At 44.5% G+C, this 27,366-nt stretch overlaps 1 protein-coding gene across 1 annotated transcript in view; it reads left to right on the top strand.

Moving 5' to 3' along the window:
* TMX3 (thioredoxin related transmembrane protein 3) overlaps nucleotides 1-22,954 on the top strand; it is a 258,760-nt gene extending 235,806 nt beyond the window's left edge. Inside the window, exons 15-16 of the mRNA XM_085605893.1 lie at nucleotides 6,709-6,777; nucleotides 19,208-22,954. Of these exons, the coding sequence (XP_085462019.1) occupies nucleotides 6,709-6,777; nucleotides 19,208-19,486 (348 nt within the window). The 3' untranslated portion in view covers nucleotides 19,487-22,954. The remainder of the gene's footprint in view (nucleotides 1-6,708; nucleotides 6,778-19,207) is intronic.
* Nucleotides 22,955-27,366: the final 4,412 nt, after the last annotated feature.

Here is a 27,366-nt window from a genome sequence, read left to right as displayed (position 1 = left end):
AATGTTCTGTGGTTAAGCCCATTTGTACTCCATTTGTCTGTGAAAACGTGTTGCGATTATAGCACGAAAGTATTGCGAATGTTTAATTTTAGGGTATTGTTTTTTAAAGCCCGCGTTATTGGTGTTTGCATCCATAATTATCCGCTTGCAAAGCTAGTGCATTAATGTCTGGGTCATAAAGACTTTCATTCCAGGCAAGGGTCCACAGTAAACTATAGCAGGCTTAGATAATCTCCACCGGAAGCAACAGGAAAGGTAGGATGACCGAAGCTTTCACGGGAAAGAATGGGGTTCCTTTGCACAGTGCCAGCCAAGGACTTTTAATGGAGCGGGCACAAGGATTACACTGTGAAACATTTACCCATTAGAAAACAATCTTTCAGTGAAAGCAGTGACGTTTTTGACTGAGTTGCATTTTATGAACATTTTAATATAAGTTTAGGTAATATATATACTATTTTACACTATGAGGGCTGCTTTATATTCAAGACAGTAGTATTTTGGGAGGCAAGGCAATTAAGTACTAGTGAAAATCAGACATTTTAGTTACAGTTGTGATATTTTTAGTTACAATTGTTAATGAGTGTCAGTTTTGGGGGGAAAAATGTGAGGAGATCTATGTTCTATACGTGTTCTATAAGATTGCAGTGAAGATACAATGTTGAAGTTAAAATAGCCATTTAGTAATTCTTCCATCTCTACTTTAACTAACTATTGCTTTAGGTAAGTTGACAGCACAAGACCCAGACCTAAGAGTTGTAGGGGAGAATGCATCAATCAGCGACAGCAGTGTAGCATAATCAAGAGTTTAATAACTTAAGGTCCAGAAAAGCTTTTCTTAAATGGTTTGGTAAAATTATAACCATGAGTGAAAGTACAGGTATGACCACTAAACCCAATCATTTTCAAGTCTTAGTCCATTCCCCTTGCTAAATATAGGCTCCACTAAGGGCCCAGTTTTAACCTATACTCGCTAAATGACAGATTTGTTTAGATTAGAACAATACTGGTACTTCCTTGTGTCTACTCCCTGTTGCTAGTTTCCAACTCTTACTCTGATCTAGATACAGCATTTCTAGGCAGAAGCTTCTATCCTTCGATGCCTTACCTCCTTGGCTTGTTTACCATGTCCATTTTTAAGGACAGAGATTGCACCACAGATATCATGGTGTTCTCACAGGATGTCTACTTGCTTGGGCTTTGACAAAAAGTCAGCCCATTGGTCCTATAACCAGCAGAAGGCAGGAGCTTCTGGGACAGTTAAAGGCACAGGCAGACCAATCTTGGAAGCAGTCTTCATTCAAGAACAAACGTGGGTAGTAGAGAATTCTATACAGTTAGCAACATGGAAAGCTACCTCAAAGATGTTCAATGGGGTGCAGTTAAATAATGAAATCCCTCGACTTGTTTGGTGCACATTTAAGCCCGGTGAATTACCACATAGTGACTTTCCTGTCTTGGGAACAAACGCACTGCTTAAAGCAGATTCCGAGTGCTTTTGTGCTTTGCCTATCAAGTCTTATGCCTCAGCAGCTTGTGACTTTCGTAACCACTGCAAAGTCAACGTTCACTTTCTTTACCTCATCACACCCCCTCCCTCAAGCTTTCGCATGCGCACAAGTTTTTCATTCTCTTACATCCTCATTCTGTCTCATTTCCTCTTGCAGTATTTTCTCATGACTTCTCTGCCATTCGCTTTCTATCTTGTGGGCTCTCTCTGATTAAGGCTCGCCGTCTCTAGTTTATTTGTTCCCCTTTCATTCTCTCTCTTTCTAATTTCTTATTATTTTCGGTCTCTTGCTCTCATTTTCGCTATTTTTTATTGTTGTGTTTCGTTTTCTCTCAAGTTTGACCTCCTTCATTATGATTCTGTCTACTTCCTTTCTCTTCATGTGTGTCGCTTGATTAATTCTGTTTGTTTTCTCTTGTTTTCTATTATTGTCTTATTTCTTTTCTCTTTTTGTTCCTTTTTTTCCATTCCCTTTCGCCCCTGCTCATTATCGCCCGCACTTTCTCCTCCATTCTCTTGCCTTAACAGCTCCGGCAATAGCCAACTTAAATTTGTGATTACTAAAGGCTGTCATTAGGAAAATCTCCCAGAAGCAGGTGTGTTAGGGCTTAGATTATAAAGCCGGCCACATTTCACAAACCAATGCCTCGAGAAATGTAACCTCTTTTATTCGCATCTAAAGTTTCTTTTGGCGGAAAAAAAATAAAAATGTTAATTATAATTTCAGATTTTTCACAGTAGGCCAGACAAACCCAAACATGCCTCAAAAACGTAATATATCTTCTACTAGTGCTGCTTTGTGTAAAGTACATTAAAATTCTATTAGGGTTTAGTAGTTTTAACAATAGTCCGAGTTCGCATTGCATTGTTGTTGTCACTAAAATCATAGTCACAGAAGTGTAGTCCTGCTGTGGTTAGTTGTAGCACAGCCTATTGCAGAGTCTGGGCGGTAGTGATAACTGTACTGGATTGCACTTAAAAAACAAACTTACTTTGTTAACTCGCAGAAGCTGGCAGAGCTTCTGTCTAACATTCCGAACATAAGCTGTCTTGCATGTAGAGTTAAATTAGAAACTAAATTTGCAGCAGATTGCAGATTCGCCTCCCAAGGCCTTCTCATGCCACTGGCGCGGCAGCGATGTCGGAAGGAAGTTGTCCTTAAAAACAGGAGCGCATTAGTCTTTGAGGTAACATACAGCAAATCACTTCCGCAGCCACGGCCAACAGGAGTTACCCTCGGACAACAGTGGTCTTGGTGTCACAGAGTGCAGATGCAACTTTCACAAAAATAAAGTACCTCTACCTGAAAATTGTAAAATCTCAGATTTTCATGGCCTCAAGAATACCTATGGGGAAGACTCCGGGATAATTAGGTTGTTGATTTTGTTTGTGAATTTAGATAACTCCATTTTGATATCATAACTTTTCTCTGTCGGATCCTCAGTAATAGTTCATTTTATCAAATTAGAAACACGAGCTGTACTATTAAGTGTCCTCTAGCGTTGTTTAAATTATTCTGTGTCGCTAAATCATACATGGATGAACCAGTGATCCAAGAGGATAGTTTTAAACATTTTGTAATTGGGTTTTTATGAGAAAAAAATAACATGTATATGGGCTCATCCCCCAGAGCAGACAGGCTGAACTTAGGGTAGTGTGTGAAGTGTTTGTGCAGTACTGAAACAGTAATAAAGTCCAAACATCAGGCAGGAAAAGTCCCAAAATTGATTGGAAAAATAAAGTAAAATTGATTAAAGGGACAACAAAACAACACAAATCTAATTAGGTGAACCAGAGGTATGTATTTTTAAAGATTCAGTGGAAAAAGCACCAAGAAAACATAGTACCAATAATAGCGAATGGCAGGGGTAGACCAGGACCCAGGTCCAATTTCAGACTGGCTGCGATGGGTTGGTTGGACCCAAGTGTATTGGTCCCAGTGAAAGTCCCACTAGTCTGAAGGAAAAGTTTCCAAATCCCTGGTGCCCAAACATCCACACAACTATGTTTAAAACACACCCATGTGAGAGGTGAGGCATGTAGAGACTCGCAGGCTGTCGGGCAGAGGCCAACAGGAGGGTTGGTTGCTGTCTGTTGACACTGTTCAGCTGGGTATGTACAGGAAAAGGCCACTTGCAGCCGGTTGAGTCCCTGTAGCCACACAGGAGGTCAGGCAACTTCTTTGTTCTGTGTACAAGGGGTAGCTGTTCTGCCGAAGGTCCAGAATGTGTTTTGTCCAGGTGCCTTGGCATGCCACTTTTATGCCTGTCACCAGCTAATGGATGGGTGTGACTCCTGGGCACTTTCTAAGCAATGTGATAAAAGTTCCTGGGGGCAACCCTGCCCACTTTTCCAGTAGTTCCTGTTTATCTTACTACTACAAACCGACCTAAAATGCCATGTTTCAGGGCATTTTGAAGATTGCGAAAGTCTTCAGCTACATTAAACTTTGGCTCTGAGGATAGAGGGTTTGTAGGGGAGTTAACTGTGGTAATCGCTAGTGTCCACCCACATCTAGCACAAAATCCAGTTTGAAGGGGTCACTGTACCCAAAACACGCCCCAAGACAGAAGCCTGGTAGGACATGATCATGGTCCTTCAGGAAACAGACTGCGAACAAACATTTGTCGTGGCATCCTGTTATCTCCCTTCAAGTGCACCAAAGTGTCCAATGTGGCTCAGCAGACCAGTTTGGCAGGACTTGACTCTCTTGTCAACAGAATTTCCCCACCCCTTCAAATTCTAGTAAACTCATGGGATTCATCTCTGCACATTCAAGTCAGCCTGTTGTGTCCGCCTGGCTGGAATTTCACACCTCTTTACCATACCTTTCTGGGCTGAGCACAGGGTGGGAGTTGCTGGAGAGTTATTGAAAATTAGGCTGTAGGAAAATCAGTAGGTAAAAGGTACATTTATATTCCTTAAAAATCCGACTTCAGCTTTGAATTGGATTTTTAAGAGCTATCAAAAAATAGTGGGTTCATTATGTTTTTTAGCTATTCCCTTTGCCACGGTATCAATATTAGTATTTTAATATGGACTCTGGTTTTCTACTTTAGACACTTTGGCCTGCTGCAGTGAAAATAGTTGTTTGGGTACTGTCACTTTAGGGACATGGTAATATACCTTTTTTATGTGTTCCACTTCTAAATACCTTGTAGGCTGGATGACCTGTATATGGGTGACTTACTAATATTTAAAAATGAAGTCTGTGGCTGTCAAAAGGTTTATTTTGACACGTCGCTCTGAAGGTTTTGATCTGCAGCATTCAGGCTACACGGGGTAGGGCCTCAAGACATGTTTGTAGAGCCACCATGTTGGAGAGCACACTAGGTGCTGCAGTCCATTAGTGTCATATAACTTTTACAGGCCTTGGGTGCACTTTGTACACCATATGCTGTGGACGTATTGGCAAGTTAAATTTGCCAATCATGAATAAGCCAATTTAACCATGGTTAGAGGTGGAGGGCAGGTTCGATACTCTTGTTTAGCATTGTTCATTGTTTAAGTGCTCAGAGTTCTAAAGCTAGCAAAATAATGTCCAGAAAAAGGCAGGAAATCTGGTGGTTCCACAGAGAAAAGGCTGATTTCCTACAGTATTAGGTAATTCATATGTCTTTTTTAACAATGATTTAAAATTACAAGTCAGTTTGTTCTGTGGTGCAGTGGTGAGGAGCACCCTCTTCCACGCCCCCCCCCCCCCACCTTTGTCCACCTGTCCAATTTAGAAGTGGATGGACCGCAAGGGTTACCCTGACAAAGTAAAATGTATTTGTAAACCTTCCTTTGATGTACCAAGCTGTAGGGACCAGTAGAGGGAAGGGCATTAGTCCCACTGCCCACCCTTGTTATAGAAGGCTGTCTGATACGTTTTGGTTTTTTTCTGTTACACTATTGGTCTCCGGCAAGTACATCCTGGCTGTGAGGGACAGTACAAAAGGAAAAACGACCCCCACACCATTGGAGAAAACCTATTGTGTGGGAGTCATTTGTTTTTGAAAAATAAAAAACAAACTCCATCTTAGGGTGCTGTTCTTCAAACGTTTCCTACAGTGGCGGGAACTGCCATGAAGGTAGTTCCTGCCAATGTATTGAGATGTCAGCGGGGCTGGCTGACTCTAAATTTGGCAAACCAGATAAAGGTAGGGTGGTGGACGTAAAGACTGCCACTACCCTTAATATGTTCACCAAACCCTAAATCCGACCCTTAATGTGTCTTCCACTAAGACCCCTTTCTAGTTGAAGCAGGAAATAGCATTAAATAGAAGATACTGACCAGTCTTGGTTGCATAATGGTTCTTGAACCTGTTTCAATAAGGGACTTTCAGGTCTTGGTGCTTCTGTTGCCTCCCCGAGTGCAATAGTAGTGCTTTCTAGGCAATACTAGAAACTTTTGTTGTCTTGCTTCGGAGACTTTTTTTTCCCCCTCAGAAACAAGAATCCTGCCTTGGTCACCAGCTTAATAAGATTTCTTCATCCCTAGAAACCCCACACCTGTACTTTGTTTGACTACTGTGTGGCATGATAGACTTGTTCACTGTCTGATAAATAAGTCTTTCCTCTCCAAATTGCATGTGGTTTCATCCTACAAAGAAAGCGAGGCAGTGAGTAATTCCTTATTTAATTTAAGCCTCATCCTTGAAGTTTTCTTTCCTGTTTTGGCTCAGTGTTTAAGGAATAGTCCATCAACAATGGATTGAAAGCTTGGTAGTCACTTCTTCAAATGAACACCCTCCTCTAAACAGCAATGCTTGCTTGTACATCAGAGAGTCTCATGCCTGTCAGCTGACATTTCCTGTCTTACCTCAATAGATACCTGCCCTCCCTACCCCCCCAATGCTCACCCGATAATTATTTTATTTTCATAAACTTTTTAATCTTGGACCAGTGATGATGTGCCCGACTTACATTGCATGGTATTTGAAGCAAGAGTATATGTTCTCACCTCACAGACCTGGGACTGATCTACATGCTAAATTGTGTTCCAAGGTACCTTGTACTTCTATGTTTCAGGGTGCGTGTTGCTGGTTTTGAAAATGTTTCAGCTTTAGTGCCCTTCACACATGTAATGGTTGTAGTCCTCTTAACAAATAACCTCTACAGCAGGCAGATTGTTGATTGCAGTGGATTATTAAGGAGGGGTAGGGTAATAAATTGCATCAAGAGTTTATCATTTTTTTGTTCCTCTTAATTTCCAGGCACAAGGTGGCGATGGGATATTACAGAGAATCAAGAGAATAATTTATGATGCCAAGTCGACAGTAGTAGTAAGTAATTTACTTGTTGAATCTGGGCGTTTTAAACAGAAAACATTGTACATAGTTTACGTAAACACAAGAGGCATGCTGCTCACAAAGCTCACTGTTGAAAGATCAGATACTGTATTCCTTAGGAGTACTCCTACATTTCAACAAAAAGTGTATTTTTGCCAATTTTCTCATTATCCTCCTAGAAAACAGATTTCTGCGATCGTGTTCCATCCAGGGCAGACTGCCTCTGTCTGCACTGCAGGCACAATTAAATGGGTGCATCGGTCACAGACCAGGACTGTGTGCCCTATTACACTGAATGCGCTGTTCACAATAAAGGTGCAAACTCACTTCTGTAATGGGTACAAAACTTTAGTGAAAGGTGAAGTGGCTGTTTGAAGCAGTCGGTCATTGTGCAGACAGCAACCCAGCCTTCCTTTTAAAGGGAAAAATAGATTCTCCTGCAGACAGGTGATGTGAGTAACTGCACCGGCCTCCACTGGGGTGCTTTGGAGGTCCTAGGGTCCCTTTCTCAGCTCGTAAGTGGAGACCTTGGAGGGTACACTTACTATCACTTTACCTTTGTGGTCTGCTTTTAATACGGCGTGGTTCAAAAACAACATATTTCCTCATTTGTATGGGGCTGCTGCTCCATGGAAATGAGGGTAGGTCCTCTTTAGAACTTTCTGGCACATTTAGCAGCCATCTGATCTGTATTACCAAATGCCCCAGGGGCGCAAAGTGTGGCATACATGCCCATTACGCCCCAGGGCACTTTAATAATTCAACTCCTGGAGCACTCAAGCGTTTATTATTTAAAATAATGCATTTTAAACCAAGTAGAGAAGCCTCCATACGTACATGTGGTGCAAATATGCGTTAACTTGTCATGTATTTAACTCCTGGAGGAAATACTTTTTGCATGGAAAGAAACGCCTTTGAATTCAACATTAATTGTGGTGTTCCCTCCTCATCCTCACACTTCAAACACACTTACTCCTGCCTTTGAAAGTATGACAATTGGGCAACATCAAAGTATATATGTGCTAGTAAGAAATGCAGATTTACACAAACCTGCGTGTCTGTTTCAATTCAAGTATTTTTGCAGGGCACTCTACACATACCTCTCAAACCAGCACCTAAATCTGGGTTTGCATATATAGTGATCTGCCATATTTACTTGTCCATCGTCCATCCGTCGAAGTCCGAACAGATCTTCAGATGATTTGGATTCTAGATCATCTTACTCTTCAACATCAATTATTGGTTCTTCTTCTAGAGAGTCTCCAGTGGATGACATTATCGCATTACAGGAGCTCTTAACAAGAGGACCATCCAAACTTAATAGCCTGGTGGAACCACTTCATACCCCAGAATCCGTCATTATGGAGATGCTTCAGCTACTGAGCTTCTTTTGTCTTTAGTGCTATGTCTGGCTTAAATGGGAAAAGAAACATGTTTAAGACCAGCCATGAAGAATCAGGTTTCCAGAGGAAGATCCAGCCTTCCAGTGTATAGAACCAAAAACAGACTAGGTCATTGTGACTGCTCCAGAGGAAGTGGGCCTTTGCTGCTCCAAATGGAGAGTGCAAAGCAATAGATGCCGCTTGAAAGGATCTGCTGAACTGCCTCTAAATTACTTAAATGTGCAATTGCTACTGCTCTTCTAATAGGATATGAGTGTTCACTATGGGAAACAGTATGGAAATTCATTAATGAATTTCCCAAAGACTGGGGATGGGATTTTCAGGTGGCTGGGCAGTAAGGTTTGTTGCTGTCTAACCAGTTAATCAGTGCAGGCACCAGCTTAGCATAATCGGCTATTTCAGGTGTTTGCCTTGAAATTGCAATGCTTAGATTATCATGTCTGCATCTTACATTTCTGAAGCGTATTCCTAGTTGAAGGTTTTGAACCTACCTTTCACAGGCAGTACTACCTTTGTTCAGCATACGGTGCCAGAGATGCTCAGAATGAAGACCGAAGCAAATATCATAAAAGTGGGAGGCCCGGAAGAATATGAGAGAGTTTGCAAACCTACTTGTACCTACACAGACCACTGTTATAACAAAAGACAGACGGTTCAAACCCCTTGTTTAACTAATCATAAGAAGCAGCAACAAAAGAGATATTTGTACCATTTGAGCTAAAACTCCATGGTTCAAGTCTGTCAGTCATTATCAGTCAACAAATTCATGTTTACGTAAACCGTCAAATACAAGGCAATGACTCTGTTGTCCCCGCCTCTTCGTACTCTGTTCTGGTGAGGGGAGATGTGGCTTAACATCTAAAAGAGCGGCAAAACGTTTTATTCAACTGCTGGCTGCTTTGTTTTGGACGAGATGGATGAACTCCTATCCAAGCCCCACCTCCTACAGTTCTACCAGCCTCTGTATCAAAATGTTCCCCAACCGAAGTGCGCAAAGTAATATCCTCACAATTTAGTAAGAGAACAGTAGGTTTTGTCACCGTCATCAAAGGGGAAAGGCATTCATTCAAGATACTCCCTCATAACAAAGAAACATCCACCGGCGGACTTTAAACCAATCTTATACCTTCATTTTGGCAACAAATGGGAATAATCTGCCTGCTACTGCTTTATCAAATCTTTCCTCATCCCAGGAAAGGGAACTGGATGATAGATCAGCTGGAAGTGTGTGTATTTTCACATCCTAATAGCAAAGGAACACAAAAGATTGCTTTATTTTTATTGGGAAATACTCCTTACTAGTATGTGTTGCTGCGGTTTGGTCTCCTGTCTGTACCTTGGACAATGAATGGCAGTAGAAGCAGCCCATCTTTGTCTTCATGAGATATTTCTATAATGTTAGGCCACATTTGGGGGTCCACAGGGTAGTAGGGGCTAATGGGTTACAAAAATGGAGATTGGGTTTGTTTGCATCTTGTAACCTGGGGCCCATTCTACTATGGCTCTGTAAACTGTTCCAAGTACACTCCTGCACTTCACTTCTAGGTTAGCAAAGGCATGCATGCAGTCTAAGGCTTCTCAGAGAGGTACTGTGGGAGACAACGACTCCAAATTCAACAGTCCATCAACAGTCACAATAATTCACTGTCCATCACAGTGCATGCCTCAAAAAAAGAGAAGTACTTTAATGTAACAGCAAAACAAAATTGTACACGTGCTACTCTGACTCACTCTGGGGTTCGATGTTCCTGACTTCAGGTTACCACTAAGCTTCTCACTACCTTTAGGGCCCTTTCCCTTGTTCCTGAAACTACCATCAGGAAAAGGCAATGGGGCAGGCACTGCCAGCAAACACCCTCACAAGGACAATTTAATAATTTAAATTAATTTAACATTAGTTCCTATGGGTATTATTTTAAGTCCCTACCTCCATTATTGTCTATGGGAGGATATTGCAGTACAAGTGTTTGGCCATGTGTGGTACTGGACTTGTTACTGTTTCTTTTTGGCAGTAGTCACACACCGTTAAAGCTGGTTCTACTCTCTGTTCCATGGGGTGGAGACATGCAAGTCTACACTTTTGAGTGTCTCTACACTTTTTTTGTGAACAGCCCAAAGCCGAAAAGTTGCTCAAAAGTGTAAGAGTTAATTACATGTGTGAATTACTCGGTGAATAGTTCCCTCAATCTTACAATGAATTGTAGCTTGCATCTCCTTATAAAAATTGTCAAACAAATCTCTACCTCTAAAAATCCAAGACTCGTTTGAACCAGGAAGAAAGAAGCTACTGCAGCCTTGTTCCTGAATCTGTATCACAACCAGTTGCTTTTACAAAGCACTGATAAAGAGTGAAACAAGTACACCCTTTGTGTACTTAACTCTTACTGTATTGAGCGCGAGCAGTCAAAGGCTTCTCAGGGAGGTAATGGGGGGGGGGGGGTGTAAAGACTTGGACCTGAAACAGTCAAACAGCATGCACAAAAAGTCATAGGTGCACTGCTTTTCCTTTAATAAAAAGGGAAGTACTTTAAGCAAACCAAAATGAAGATACCACACGAGATAATAATCACCACATGGTTGCACACTACAGGTGCTATGCGGATTACTGGTACAGAAATCAGACTAGATTTAAGTGTGGGTGGAGGCTCTCTCTGGGTACAGAGGAGTAGCTTCCTGGGTTTCTGTTATACCCCCCTAGGTCAGTCTCTATTTGTTTAACTAGACCAAAACTTTTTCAAATTCCTCCATTGGTTACTCTGTATCATTTTACACATCCGTACGCTTGATTGATTTTCTAGAACCAAACACTGAGATTGGTGAACGGGAGTCCTTTTTAGCTGTTTTCAATGGTATTCTAAAGCCAGTGCTTTTGCTCGAGGTGCCTCATAAGTTAGAAGTTTGGAACTTTTCCATCCAGTGCTACAAATTCATAGGCCAACTCATTGCGTTGTTGGAGTAGTGACAGCTCACCTATGCTTCAAATGCAAGTATGCGTGTCATTAGTTGTATGACTGGATTTTCAGATTTCCCCTCGTCTGTCTGTTTTTCAGCCCAAGTATTTCACTTAACCATCTTAGAAGCATCTGCTAATCTTTACCTTCCCTGACACTGTACCACGGAGCGATTTTTTTTATTTTTTATTTTTTTTTTTATATATTTTTTTTTTTTTCCGGCCACACATAGGATGGATGTTTATGTCAAAGCCCTTGCCCCTTCTTTGACCTGGTGCTCCCTTTTAGTGCTTGCTTTCCTTATTGTCTTCCTGCATATACGCTGAATTTCAGATGGAACGAATTGGACAGACTTGTGGTCCATTCTACCTGGCGTTGAAAAAATGGGATTGGGGTTTATGCCATATCATCTAGCTAGCTGCCTTGAGAGACATGCAAGAGAACTGCATTTATCCACTCCTTCAAACACCAGTGGATACTGATTGAACCTTAGGTTGTCAAATAGGGACTTGGGCCCTCCCATGCAACCCTCTTTGTTTCACAGTGTATCTCCAGACAGACACACTGTGCATATGGAATTGCCTGGAGTTAATGTTTCCTTGACAGATCCTTGCTCTAGGATTGGTCAACAAGATTTCTATGCAATTTCCTTCCATTGACTTTTTAAAGACAGATCTTTAATGCTTCCAGTATAAATATTTGTTGTTCCCCCTCCCTTAGTGCAGTGAAGGACAAGGCTACTATTAATGTTATCAATTGCTAAAATTAAAGGCAACTGCCAAAAATAAGAAAACGCCCAAAAACGCATATCTTTCTTCTAGTTTGCTACTGTGGCAGTGCATGCAAATTTAATCTTATGGAAGGTAAAAGTGCCTTGGGGGTGGGAAAGACATAGGAGCGTCCCTCATTATTTTTGGATGGGTTGAAAATAGTCAACAATGAAAAAAAAATCCAAGTGAAGAGACAAAAAAGGTTACTTGTATAAATGAATGTGTGTCAAATCTGATAGACTTCTAGTCGCAGATTCCTTACCTTAAAATTGTCCCCTGGCACCAGACTGGATCTGGAATATTTTCGTGAGAAGTTCCCCTGCGTTGTGGCAGGTGGCTTCGACCGACTCCTCATGGCGTCGTCTGCGCCTGATGTGACCTGCGCAGTGCCTGTATAGGCACCACCCCAGTGCACTGTCAGTTCTTTTCTTTCGGCGACTGTTACAGCAGACCCGAAGAGAGATTACCCCTTCAGTCTCCTTTTGACTGTACTTTTTTTTATATTTTACGAAAGTTTAAATTTTCTTCTTCTGATGTGGCAGGGAGGTCAAGTAGGAAGACTGGCTTAAAGCAGGATATTGAAGAGGACTCTGCTTGTCCATCAGCTGATAAGACGAAGGAGCGTAGGCATTTGAGGCCTGACTCCGTGGTTGACCCAGCGCCTGGGTCGGCTCAACGCTTTCCTAAGTTTCTGGGAGCGAGAGCGACCCCTCCTCAACTCTGAGTGTTTTATTAAACCATTAGTCTTACATTTGGGTGGCCTGTGACCGCAGGCGTGCCGTCAGCACGGCGTGCTCAGAAGGAGCCACTATTGGTTCCGAGCCAGCGACTCCGGTGTCACTCTGGCCTGTGGATACACGGATGAATCCGGACCGGTGCCAGTTGTATCACTTCGAACTACCCAGGCGATGGTTGTCCCACCTCAACCTGCCCCGTCGCCGGTCCCGATATTTCCGGCGCCCCCTGCCATCGCCGTCCCATTCTGATCCCTGACTCAGACACAGAGCTGGAGAGGTGTTGTCCAACGCCTACTGGAGCCATGCCTTCCGGGTAGGAGCCTGAACCCTATTCCTATGGGCTAGGACTCTGGGAGTATTGGGAGGGGTTGCTGGACCCTGAGGAATACCAGCATTTAGACCCACACATGGACTGGTGTGAGGACATGGTGGAGGCCAGTGTGCTGGACACTTCTCCAGATACTGGCATGCTTTCTCCCACTACTGTGGCTATGGAGGAGGGGGTGACCATTGCAATTGTGGTGAGGAAGATGGCCTAGTTCTTGGACCTTAGCCCACCCTCAGTGGCAGTCCAGATGATCGTCTTGACTGAGGTGCTTCAGCCGGGAGTGAAACCCCCCCCCCCCCCCCCCAGCCCTTTCACCAGTACCGCTTCTCCCTTTCAATGAAGCCCTTACTGTCTTCCTGCCTGGGAAACCTGGTCCACTGCCAGCGCAGGGACTCCTGTGAACAGGACGAATGCCTGCCACCACCGCCCGCCCCAGGTGACCCCAAATTTCCTCACACAACACCCTATCCCAGAGAACTTGGTGGTCCAGGCCTCTACCTCCAATGTAAACTCTGGTGCATTCCCTACCGCCCCACTGGATAGGGAATCCAATAGGCTGTATGCTTTAGGGCAGAAGATATTTTCTTCCACCAGCCTGGCACTGTTGTCTCTGAACACCCTGTGCCTTTACTGTCGTTATTCCCATGCTTTAGGGAATCTGGTTCCGCAGGTGCTTCCCATGGTTCTGAAGGAGGCCTGGACCATACTCTCCCAGGCTGTTGCCGACAGGAGAGATGCAGCTAAGTTCACGATCCGTTGTGGACTGGATACAACCTCACTCTCTGGGCCAAGCAGTTTCTGGACAGTAGCCCTACAGCACCACACCTGGTTGAGGACAACTGGTTTTTCATTAACACTTAAAGACCTGCACATTTATGGTTCCTGTGTCTTTGGAGACAAGACTGATTCAGTGCTGGAGCGCTTTAAGGATAGCAGGGCTATGGCCATGTCCATGGGCCTTTCCATGGTCCATTGCCACCCCAGTCCACCTTTCTCTCCTTTCATGGCCACAGAAGGGGCTTCTAGCCTAATCTATACCCTCCGGCTTGCCAGCCTCTAAGTGGCCAAGGGTGCGGTACCGACAGTCCTCGTGGGTCGGGCAGCCAGAGGTCTGGCCAGTCCCCCTCCACCCAGCAGGCACAGCCTCCAAACCTTTATAGCTTGCCATCTTACCATCATGCGCACCCAGTGGGTGGCAAGATATGCCATCACCTGCCCGTTTGGAGATCCAGAACATAAGACGGATGGGTTCTGCAGATAGTCCAGAGGGGCTACTCCTGCCCTTTGAGTCTACACCTCCACCCATGCCACCTGCTTGCTTCAGGTTCAGAGAGGTCCAACAGGAAGTGACGGCTCTCTTGGCTAAAGAAACCATAGAGATGGTGCCACGCCAGAAGAAGGTTGTGGTTCCTATTCCCGCTACTTCCTGGTGCCCAAGAAGGATGGTGGCCTTCAGCCTATCCTAGACCTGCGTCCTCTCAATTATTTCCTCAGGAAGAAGTTCAAAATGCTCACGCTTGTTCAGGTCCTGTCTGTTCTGGTCCCGGGAGACTGGATGGTAGCATTGGACTTGCAAGATGCATATTTTCACATCCCCGTCCTGCCTGCCCACAGATGTTACCTGCTGTTCACAGTGGGCAACAAGCACTTTCAGTTTGCTGTGGTCCCTTTTAGCAGCTCATCTGCGGAGATCAGGGTTGCCAGCCTTCCCATTTTCTCGACGACTGGCTGTTGAATTGGGTTCACCCCAGACTGTCTACCAACTCCAGGATAAGGCAGACTTCCTACATTCGCTGGGGTTCACTATCAACGTGGCAAACTCACTCCTGATTCCCTCTCAGATGCTGTCCTTCATCAGAGCTGTTCTGGACACAGTACAATTTCGGGCCTATCCTCCGAATGGCGAGTCCAGGATATTCAAGCTGTGATAAAGATGTTTCAGCCTCTATCCTGGATTTTGGTGAGACTGCTGGGCCTCATGACTTCCTGCATTCATTCCTACATTCTTGTGACACATGCCCACTGGCATATGCAGGCTCTGCAGTGGGACCTCCAGTGGGCGCAGCATCAGGGATATCTCTTCAACATGGTCCAGATCTCAAAGAGATCTTCAAAAGATCTGCAGTGGTTGTTAATGAACCGCATGTGGCTCAGCGGCAGACTCTTCTCCCTTCCCCAACCAAATCCGACAGTGGTGACAGCTGCGCCACCCCTGGGATGGGTGCTCTGGGCGATCCGGCTGTCATTAAAAGCCTTTGTACCCTCCATCAAGTGAAGACTCGTGCAGGTGTTCACAGACCACACCACCACCATTTGGTATTGCAATAAACTGGGATTGGGAGGAGTCGTGGACCCTTTGTCAATACGCCCTGCGTCTCTGGACATATATTGAACTTCAGGGCATTTCCCTGGTGGTATAACACCTGGTGGGCTCTCTGAACGCCAGGGCGGATAAACACAGCCAAAGATGCCTTGCGGATCACGAATGGCATCTCTATCAGGAGGTGGTGCAAGGTCTCTTGCAGCAGTAGAGAGAGCCTTGGTTAGATCTGCCCATACCACTCCTGCCCTGAGTTCTCAGCCGGGTCATCCTTGTGGCGCTGGTCTGTGTTCTGAGAGTTTGGTATCCTGAGCTGTTAAGCATGGCCATTGGTCATCGGTCCTTCGATCAGGTTGACGCTTTGGGAGGATCTTCTGTCGCAGCAGAAGGGGAGGGTTCTCCACCTGAACCTGTCAACGCTCAACCTTCTTGCATGAAGATTGAGCGGCGACAGTTGACAGCTTTTGACCTTCTAGCGAAATTCTGTAATCTTCTGGAAGCCAGGAGTTGCTGCACCAAAATGGTACACGCTTGCCATTGGGGCAAGTATGTGGCATGGTGTGCAGAAAAATAGATTGAACCCCTTTCTGCTCCCCTTTCTCTGGATCTTCTCTTTATTCTTTGCCTTACCCAGCTGGGCCCTTCTCTGGGAACCTTATTTTTCAGCTATCTCAGCCTTTCCACGGTTGCCTGACCAGCCATCCTTCTAATCCCCTACTGTACATAGGTTCTTGAAAGGTTTGCAACATATGTTCCCTCCTCCCTGTATCGTGCCTCAGTGGGACCTTAAGCTCGTCCTGATGTGCACTCCCTTTGAGTCCTTGCACAACTGTCCTGTCAGGCTCCTTGCCATCAAGACGGTCTTCCTGGTGGCAATAACAACAGCCCTGAGGGTCAGTGAGCTTCAGACTTCCAAGCCTCCATATCTGAATATCTCCTCAGACAAACTGGTCCTACACCCTAGAACCTCCTTTCTACCAAAAGGCGTAATTAGTTTTAATGTAGGCCAGTCCATCACTCAGCCTGCTTTTTATGCTCCACCACATCCCTCCAAATAGGAAAAGCAGTTTCACTGACTGGGCCCAAAAAGAGCGTTGTCTTTCTACCTTGACCGCACAAGAGAATTCTGGGTGGATGACTAACTCTTCGTGGAGAATGTCGGAGCGAAGAATGCAAAGGCCGCGCAGAAGCATACCATCTCATGATGGATCGTGCTCTGCATTAAAATGTGCTACGCTTTGCCCAAGAAGCAAGCTTCCGAAGGCATGCTTGCTCATTCCACCAGATCCATGGCTGCGACCACTGCATTAGCACGTGGGGTCCCGGTCCTGGACATCTGCCAGGCAGCAACGTGGGCTTCTCTGCATTCCTTCACAATACACAACTGCCAGGACAGTCAGTATTTAGGACGGGCACTTTGTCAGTTCTATCCTGCAGGACGTTTTGGTATGAAATTGTTTCGCTGTCTCATCTCTGGAGAGGTATTACTTGGGTATCTATTCTAAGGTAAGGAATCTGCAGTTGGAAGTCTCTATCAGATGAACAAGTTACTTACCTTTGGAATCACCTTATTTGGCAGAGACTATCTAGCTGCAGATTCCTTACTGACCCACCCATCCTCCCCACCCTGCTACAGATTTCTAAGGGGCTCATTTTCAGGGCCCTAGTTTTACACATCAGTGGTCAGTGTTCTTCGTGGCTCCGTGCTCCTGGTGTGGGATGTCGCATAAAGAAACTGACTTGGTTGTGGTGGTGCCTATTTAGACCCCACACACATCCCATCTGGCGCGGATGACGACTCTGAGGCCATGCGGAGTCGATTGACGCCACCTACTGGCACGCAGGGGTACTGCTCAGGAAAATGTTCTGATTCCAGTCTGACGCCTGGGGATAATTTTAAGGTAAAGAATCTGCTGCTAGATAGTCTCTACCAGATAAGCCATTACTGAAAGTAAGTGACTTGTTCCTTAATACTAGTGGAATAATAATTTGCATCAATGTTTCTCATTTGAATAGTCATGTAAATATTATCTGTTCTAGATTTCCAATTCTTCGCCTCCTTCTGACTCCTATGTAAGTGGGACATCTGCTCTCAAAGTAGGAGCATTTCTAAAAGAGAAGATTTCCACCTTTTAAACGTCTGGGCTTGTATTATACACTGTGACCCCGGGGCACAGCTGGCATGTGCACCCACTTTGAGTGACCCCTGGGTGCACTTTCCTTGTTTGCGCATGGTGCACCATTTGAAAGTTGTGCCATGGCGCAAACAACAAAAATGCTCCATATTTGCAATACAACCCCAGGTGGTTACATCTACAGACAGGGAAATCTAGTGATGGTCCATCTGCCCTAATTTGACCAGGGCCTAACTCAATATAACCTGACAGCCAGTTGGGGAACACGCCATGAAATCAGAGGTAGTGGGTCGTGTTTTAACAGCTACAGCGTGGGTTGTGTTCTTTATGGGCTACTTTTATTTGCAACTTGGCATATAAAACTAACCCTGGGCGTAGTTCACGAAGTAGCGCTACGCAAAGTGCACTCCACACTACGCGAGCTACGCGTAGCACTTCGCGAACTGCGTAGTACCCTGTTCGCACTGTGCAAGATGCCGTTTTCAATGATTGCACAGTGCTGGATGCTTGTCCGCACTGTGCAATCATTGAAAACGGCATCTTGCACAGTGCGAGCTGTAGTTTTCTGCCGCTCGAGTAGATTTTTACTCGAGCGGCAGCTTTCTCAACGCGGACTAGTAGTTTCTCATCGCGAGCGGTCGCAAGCTGATGCGACCACTCGCAATGAGAAACCTGACCTCCCCGCGTTGAGAATCTCGCCAGGAGGTTTCTTTTCCACGCTCGCGATCGGCAACTTGATGTTGCTGATCACGAACGAGGAAAAAGTCTCGCCGGGATGTCATTTTGCTTGCTCGCGGTCGCCGACTTGCACTTGAGGACCGCGAGCAAGCAAAAAATGACCGCTACGCTACGCGTGTTTGCACTGTGCTACGTGCAATTCGCGAAGTAGCGCAAACTTCGCAAACTACGCGAGCATGGCGTAGTGCTTTGCCCAGGCTTATATAAAACATCATAAATAATGGTAAAAGGAAGGAAGAAAGAAAGGTAGGTTGATTTAAAAAAAAAGGGAAAGAGGAGTAGACAATTGGATGCATGAGTGGGGGAAAGGATGGTTTGATGAAAGAATGGATAAATAAGTGGATCAAAGGGTGGGTTGGTAAAAGGATAAGTGGGTGAAAGGATGGGAGGGTGAGTGGATGAGAGTATAGAGAGGTACGTGGATGAGAGGTTGGCAAAGAGGAAATCTGTGAGGATGGATGGGTAGATGAAGAGATGACAATACATGAGGATGGGTGGGTGGGTAAAATGATGGCAGAGTAAATACAAATCTGAGGGGATGGATGGTGGATAAAAGAATGGCAGAGTAAATGGAAATCTAAGGGTGGGTGGATTAATGGGTGGGTGAACGGATGGCAGTGTCAATGAAAATCAGAGGAAGTGTAGATGGGTGGATGAAAAGATGGCAGAGTAAATGGAAATCTGAGAGGATGGATGAATGCATAGACAACAGGATCAATTGATGGGTGAAAGGCTATATTGATGAATGGGTAAGTTAAATGGAGAATATATGAGTGTATGCATTCATAGACGATAGGTGCATGAATGGATGGATAGAAAGGGCAATGGATGGGTGGATGGAATGGGGAATGGATGAATGCATGGAATGGTGAAAGATTGAATAATGAATGAATGAAAATAAGACCGAACATGGTCACAACAAATAATTTTATTGAAAATAAATAGTGAATACATTGTTTTGTCAAAGATTGCTGCTTGTTAGAGGCACACTTCTGTAAAGCAGCAGCACTGTATGACTTATTTTCTGTGTTCTCTTTTCCAGTCTGTTTTCAAGAGCTCGCCGCTGCTCGGCTGCTTTCTCTTCGGTCTGCCGCTAGGTGTCATCAGCATCATGTGTTACGGAATCTGCTCCGCAGACACCGAAGACCGCTCTGAGGTCACGAAGAAGAAGGAGATTGGAGAGCAGGAACTGACGGACGAGGGCAGCGAAGAGGAGCCCGAGGAAGAGGAGGAGGAGGAGGAAAACCGAGGAAGCTCCGCCGAGCCATCCGATGAAGAGCAGCAGGAAGACAAACCGCTTCCCGAGAAGAAAACGGACTAACCGCCTGCGCTCGCCGACTATGCACTAGGATTTCAAAATAACGAAGCCTATTTATTGAATTCAGCCATTAACCTGCGCTTCACAGGGGAAAGGATAATGTCTTCTCCGCTTGTTTTGACCAACATGGATTTGCATTTCACAGGCCCGAGATAAATCCAATCTCCACTAGCCGAATGGTCCAGAAATGTTATCCAGTTATTGGTAATTGGAGGTTGGTTCGCGCGAGGCCGCTTTGGTAGACGGTCTGTGAAAACGTACACTTTGCCATGTTACCTATGTTCCCAAAAGAATCAAGTGCGTCACAGATGACGTTTTATTTTTAGTCGTGACCTCATTTTAGAGAGAATAAATTGTACTCATGCAGATTTTGGACAAAGCTTCTGAAATAAGACATTATCACATCTAGCTAATTTAGATTCCCCCTTTTTTTGTTGGATAAGTCACGCAGGGAACAGCTCAGGAAACAGACAGAAATAGTTAAATTTTGTAGAGCTTTTAACGTAGCAGTGCCAGCTCACCCAGGCGTGATTGTTTTTTTCCGGATCATGGGGTCTCCAAAGCAGCTTCATCACCTCGACCATCTCTCGCTTGGCTTTATCAAGGGATTTAATGGTATTTCAAACCTTTGGCTACCCACGCATTAAAACAATTCTATTCACACGGGCCTATGTTTACTTAGAGCTATGGGAACCAGATGCTTTCGGGCAGTTTAGTAACAATAATGCGTTTTACTACAAAACCAGCAATGGCAGTTGCTGTTCCAGAGCAATTTTGTTGACATCACCAGGCTGTACTTTTATTTTGTTTCTTATGGCGAGTGTAGGTTACTAAATGTTTGGACTCTTGGGTAAAAAACACTTAGGTGGTTGGGGGGACGGCAGTTTGGGTAGGGAATTGAAATTTCCTTGTTTCACCAAAACATCCTATTGATGACGCAGCATAAAATCAAAAGATTGCCCTCCTGCTTAATGCATGAGATCGCGAAAGGAACGATGCACCAGCGAGTGACTTAGAAACAATGTCGCTTTGTGTGTGTGTGTGTGTGTGTGTATGTATGTATTTGTCGGTCCACCTCCTGCTTGCTTCACAAACCACTTTAGAAAAGGAGGCTCAGAGCTTAAATCCAATGTGGTGCAAAGGATTTATCAGATTAAAATGGGCACTTAAATCCAGAGTACCCTGGTATAGATGATGATGGAGAAGTGAACTGATGGTGATTTACGTGAAGTCAAAGTGGCCGTCGGGTGCTGTGAAGTCCAGATTAATCCCACTTCCAAAAGCTCAACATCCAGGTAGCGGCAACTTTCCTGAAATGGCGCTGGTTGCACATCAGCTGATTGTTCATTGGGAGTGCGTTCCATAAACCATCTGCAAATCCTGCACAGAGTACGGCCACTTCTAAAAGCATCATCTGTCCCTCAGCGATCAGCTACCCAGGTCAATCACAATCGCGCAAATATCCTTTTGTTTTTTATTTTTAAAGAACAAAGATGTTCATAATTTGCCATTTGCCAATCATTCATTTTTTTGTAATCTCAGTCTAATAAATCCTTTTGTTGCACTCTTCACAATATGATGGCCTACAGTACCTAGACACAATCGTATGTTCAGTGGTGGCCCCTGCAATTCCTTCTAACATGTTGGGGCAGCAGCAGTGCGGTCTAATTTTCCCCCAACAAGCTGTTTAGAACCCTCTCTTAGCAGTAGAAACGTGTTGTACGCAGTTCTGACCTATAGAACTGCTGTTTCATTTAGTGGGAACGCTGAAGTTGAGGCACATTTACGAGTAGTTCTTAGAGTGGGTGTGGCGGGTTACTGGGAATCATGCAACCATTTCTTAAGCTTTCCATATGACCTACATTTGTTTAAGAAATATATTTTTATTAAGAATGAAGGCTTTGTTTGAGCTGCATTCAGACTATTTTATTGCCGCCTGTTCATGGTTAAAATAGAGAAGTGTTTGTTGCTCTCAGATCTTCCAGGGTGCGGAGGTTTGCAAGGCATGTCATGTAGCCCTTGGTAAATATATCTGGAGAGGGCATTGTCTCCAAAAATCAAGAATTTTTTCTGCAATTGCCGAAAAAAAACCTGTCCCTGTCCCAAAGGGCAGAGTGAGGGCTGGGGGTATTCTGATCATGAAGCGCGCCTGTTGTGAAATAAAGAGGACTGCTCATGTGCAGAGCGTAGTAGAGCTGTGCCTGGTTTGCATAGCCTTCCCTTTATCCCCATGACATCATTTTGATACCTGCAGGTTAAGTTTACGTGTACAAATTTATTATTTGTTTGTATTTTTTTTAATTTTATTATTTTACCACTGTGAAGATGTGCGGGGCTGAAAATGGTGGATGATGTTGACCTGTCAGTGATAGCAACGTCAGCAGAATTTGCTAGCCTTTATTTTTTCGTTTTTATTTCCATGTATCAGTATTTTTTTTTTGTTATATTTTTATTTGACTGTTTCGAGTCCGCTAACCTCAAGCTAGGTGGATTTGTTTACTTTTTCACTCGTGAATAATTCAGCTAAAATGTTAAGAGAAAACATGATTGCATTAATTTCAGACTGCTCTTCTGTTGAAACTATTTAGAGTCACACTGAGTTGTGCTAGTTTTCTGAATATCTTGGTTTTTTTCTCCTTTTTTTAAGAAAAGGTGGATCCAGCTGAGGGTGATGCACTTTTAATTGGCCTGCTCCCAGGGTAATAGTCATTCTAGATGTTCTTAAACTGTGTTCCTTCTTAAATCACTCATATTTTCTTTATGTGGAATAGTATGTTCCCATAATTAACGTGACCAAACAAGTGGTATTCTAAATCCAAAATTTGAAGCTTTCCAAGGAAACTCTTGCAAAACAGTACCATTTGCTGAGAACCCGATTGTCTTTTTCCTTTTTAGTCAGTGTTTCTTTAAATGTGTGATAATTAAAACATTTTAGAGAACTGAGCCCAATGACTGCATACTGTTTCTGGGGCATGCATTATAGCCAAATGTTTGGGGACCGCTGAAGGGCGGCCGAAAGCTTTGTAAACACGCCATGCGACTTCCTCATAGTCCATCCTCAGGAAACGTGGGCCATTAAGGGGCAAATGAGGCTGAAGGTGTGAGCTTGATAAAATTCCTTATCTGCCTGCCTGCCTGCATTCCCTGAAGTGTAAAAAAAAAAGTTAAAAATGTGCCCATGATTTGTAATGCAAAAACAAAAAAGAAGCTGTGTTAACTGTAATATCAGGGTGAGCTCTAGACGCAGCTTTCGCATGAGGTTGTGTTTTTTGTAAGCACACAAGGAGTTTGAAGCAGCGACAATTGTAACAAGAATAAAACCAATCCACACTCTGCATTCTGATAGTCGGTAGGTTGTGGGAGATTGTTTTATCGTAATAACTCTTTGAATTTGGGGGAGGCGGGTACTAATGCTACTGTTGTGGCATCTAATGTCTATTTGTTTTGTATAATAAAGACAAAGAAAACACACTACCTGACTTTATTTCTGGTGTCTTACAAATCAGTAATGTGCAATCTGATCGTTTATGAAAGGATAGCTATAAAACTTCCCTTCCAATGTTAGATGGACACGTAAACATTAAGGAAGCGGAGGGTGATGGCAAGACAGTCACCGGAAGCGTGTCTGCGCAACCGGAAGCAGAGGTCAGTTCTTTACACGACATTCCATGTCAGAAGCCCTAGTATTTTTGCACCAGTGGTCAGTGTCTTGCATGGCTCTGCGCTTCTGGCATGGAATGTTGTGTAAAGAACTGACGTCAGCGTGCAAGGGCGGCGTCTAAGTAGATACCGTGACGTCATTAAAGCTACCATGATACCAACGACGAATGTGGAGCCGACCGACGCCACCTATCAACATGCAGAGGAACTGCTGAGGAAACAATTCTCTGGATCCAGTCTGACGCCTGGGGGTAATTCTAAGGTGAGGAATCCATAACTAATCTGTCTCTTACTGATATATTGTTACCGAAGGTAAGTAACTTGTTCATTAATAGCTCTCTCACAGGGCTTTTTTCTTTTTCTAATATTTAGTCACGCTGCTGTACAGCGTGACTAAAAGACATTGACAAATCGAATAGATCCTGTATAAGCTTTGTCTACGCTTGTTTACACAGAGTTTAATACTGATTCTTAGAGCTGTTAATAGTAGATGTCATTTACTGTTACACAATATATTGTACTCAATTAAGTGACCTTCTGGTCGATGGAAAATGGAGTCTCCATTGCCCGGATTCAAAGTTGTAACTTTCTGATCTCCGAATTCGTCAGTGGGTAGAGGTGCCATGCCTCCATGAAAGGGGAAGCTTCATAGGCCCGCTGCCTTTGGATGCTGTCCCTGCCTTTTGCTGCCCCAGCAACTGGCTCCCACCGGTTCTGACCCCTACTTGGAAGGGAGAATCTGTGGGAAATCCAAGTTAGGAAGAGAGGTGTGCCCATTGTTGCCAACCCCACTCCTCAGGTGAGGGAAGTCAGTTAAAGTACCCGTCTCAATCCCCTCCCACTTCAATTAGTAAGAGGCTCATGCCTCCTCCCACTGGAAGGTGGCATAATAGGGGGGTGTACCTACCCCCAAGAAAGGAATCCATTGGTCCCAACCTACACACCCCTTTAATACCCCTAAATTTAGTTTTTAGGGGCAAGCCGGAACCTTGCCTCCCCAGATTCGAGGAAGAAAGAAGGACCAAAGAGCCATGCTGACCCAGGAAAAAACAGGGCACCAACTGACTTGGCCCAGCCCTACCAGCCTGTCCCAACCAAGACCTGCCTACACGAAGAAACCGGCATGTCCCGCAGCAGCAGACCCCCTGAGTCTGAAGGAATTGCGCTGCACTCAACTAACAGACTATCTCCCGTGAGCACCGGATTTGCTTGAACCAAAGACTAACCGTCAGAGTCTGGACTCCTTGATTCTGCACCCGGCTGTTACGGCCCAGGTCGAGTGGCCTCATACTCCAAAGAGGTCCCCCGGCGATCCTAATTTGGGATCCAGTGACCCCTTACCTCCCACAAGCTTCAAAACTAAACCTGCAGCCTTAACTTGAAGGGTCCCCCCAACCGTGACTGAAGGCAGTATGACAACTGTTCCCTTGACCGAAGCAGTCCAAGAAGTACGACGGCGTCTGTCTGACACCGACCGCGACTGATAACAGACGCCTGAGACACCTCAGCCCATCAACGCCTTCCTGGGTTTGGGTGGCCCAACCAACGGTGTCCAAGCATCCTCCCAGATCCCCAGTCACCTCCCCACTCGTGGGTCACCTCCAAGAAGTCCTAACCGAGCCTGCAGCTTTCCAAAACTGACTGTCTCTACTGAGAGCCAAGGGACCGCAATGTTCTGCTTTACTTCCTGCACCCGGCCGCCTCGGTGCCTGGCGGTGCAGTTCTTGTGTCAGTCATTGGCCCCTGCAGGTTCGACTGCAACCTTGGGAGCTTTGCTTTCAAACTCAAGTGGCCTGCTTGCCAGCAGACCCCACCCAAAGGCTAACTTTGGGCCCCTTCACTCTGCACCCGGCTACCCCAATGCCGCTGGTGGTGTAACTAAAGAGTCCACTTGGACCTTGGGGTCCTTACCCTGAAACCTCCAAAACTTACCTCAGAGCTCAATAACCATTTTTCCTCCCAAAGAGACTCATGTTATGAAATTTTGGGTCTAGAAAGTGTTCTATGTAGAACTGCTAATGTATGGGGAAAAGTGAGTGCTATTGTAACGTAATCCGAAAGTAATCAAAGAGTATTTACTGTGTAATGCCAAGTATTCTGAAAAGTGATATCAAGCTGTAACTGTTACAATTACAAGAACAACTACATTTCCTTGACAGTCGTGCATTTGAAAGTATTTATTACTTACCTCGACCAAGTCCTGCTTGGTTCTATAAATAAACCATAAGTATTCTATTTTTATACTTACCTAATTGGTCTGGATTCTGTCTGAGTGTGTGACATCAGTCTTGACAGAGTGAATACAATAAATGCTCAACACACCATCCTGATAAGTGTAACTGCTCGACCACACTACCACAAATAGAACTGTTAGTGATTATCTGATTTAGCCTCTGCTATACCACTGGGGATCCACTGGACTCTGTGCTCACTATACCTTACTTTTGTATAGTATGTACAGAGCCAGCTTCCTCCATATTGGTTATGGGAAGCCACTTCTCTTTGTTGCCAGGATTGTCTTCTACCTCATTAAGCAGGGCCTGTGGCTTAGAAGGTTCTCACGCTGCATCTTTCACCTGCTTCCTCTTTGCATTTGGTTCAGATGAATTGGGGGGTCCTTCTGGTGATTACCCTGCAGGAGATACGTTTGTCAAGTCTTGTGGGAGGGAAAGACCCAAGAAAATGAAATTTCCTTTAGCTATGATAGGTATTGCCACCATAGGGACTGAGGAATTCTGGTGAATTAGAAGCGTTATTATATGGTTCAGAAACGGCTGATTTAAGGTTCCACGAAGGGTCAACATCCTATACAACCAAACGTTGATCCCTCCATGTTCAGGGACATGCGAAGCATCCTATTGGTTTCTCGAAGCTTCTGTATACGCACATTTGCAGTGCACTTTTGCCTGCATAGACAGTTTGTCTTTCACCAGCACAGAGGCAGCTGCAAAGCATCCGACATTAACCTGGATTGTAATTCTCACATTGGTAAATACAATTTCTGTCCGGTGCTGAGTGGGTCGCCAGGGTGAGAGTCGGGGCTGAAGAGCCTACAAGAAGAAACCTGAATTTATACCGAGAACAAGGACAAACAACTGAAATGATTAACAGTAGCATGATGAATTGCTGATGAAAATGTCGGTTAATTTTTCCGTATTTAACGGGCTACTGGGCATAAATCACTTCTTTCAAGGAACAAGGTACCCCACTGTGCGGTTATTAATAAAAAAAAACGTTTGTGTAAGGCGTGCGGTGAACTAGAATGTGAACTTGCTTAGCAAAGAAACAACGTACACGCGAGGGCCATAAATGTGGTCTACACCAATAAACATCACCCCCCCCCCCATGATGAAAATCACCCTTGTGCAGGCCCTTTCAGTAGTGCATTAAGCAGGTGGTCTTTACCGACAATGTCTATTTAACCTTATAAATTATGTTTACAAAGTGGGGTGTGCATTAACATATAGCAAGACTGACCGATTGGTGAAGAAATCTCTGAAATGTAGCAACCTAGGCACCAGTCCAAAACGCTGGTCACCAGAGAAGCCCCCAACAGCTTGTGGCTCAGAGATGAATAACATATTTCACTGTATTTATCTCGGGCTAGCTGCTGCTCAGCTGTGAAAACAAACCCAATGAACTCTGTTTTCTCAGAGTGGGAAAGCCAGAACAAAGTGAAGGCACAGTAACCCCATTTTAAGGGAGAAACGTGAGGCAACCAACCTGTGTTCCCACTTGTTAGCAACAGGTACTGCCTGCGCACTCCACAGAACAACTTTTCAGACTGACTGTTTTTCAGTGTGCTTTCCTCAGCATATCCGTCCTAATAGACAAACTAACTCATCACTAATCAAATAGCACCAGAGTGGTGTGCACTACATCTAGTCGCTCGTCTAATCCTGAAGTTCTCCAGATTCAGAACAGAATGACATCCCATATATTGATTAATTCCTACATAACTGCTACAGATAATCAGCACAGGCATGCTGAGTTCAAGCAGCTGCCTCGGCTGTACCTTAGAGAGCTGCCAAAATTACCAACGTGCTCCTCAATTAATTTTTTTATGAACTCTACTCGAGGAGAAAAGATTTAATTTGCCTTTCAGGACTGAATGCTCTTGCCTATAGTATTGGCCACATTCTCAGTAGGGCGGTAAAAGCAAGTTTTTTGCGCTTAATTCCTGATTAAAATTGAATGAAAATTGGACTCAGACACTAGTTTTT

This window comes from Triturus cristatus, chromosome 5_1 (genome assembly GCF_964204655.1).
Source record: "Triturus cristatus chromosome 5_1, aTriCri1.1, whole genome shotgun sequence".
NCBI lineage: Eukaryota > Metazoa > Chordata > Amphibia > Caudata > Salamandridae > Triturus > Triturus cristatus.
Note: the sequence above shows the minus strand (reverse complement) of the source record. Positions and strands in the feature narration are given on the sequence as shown.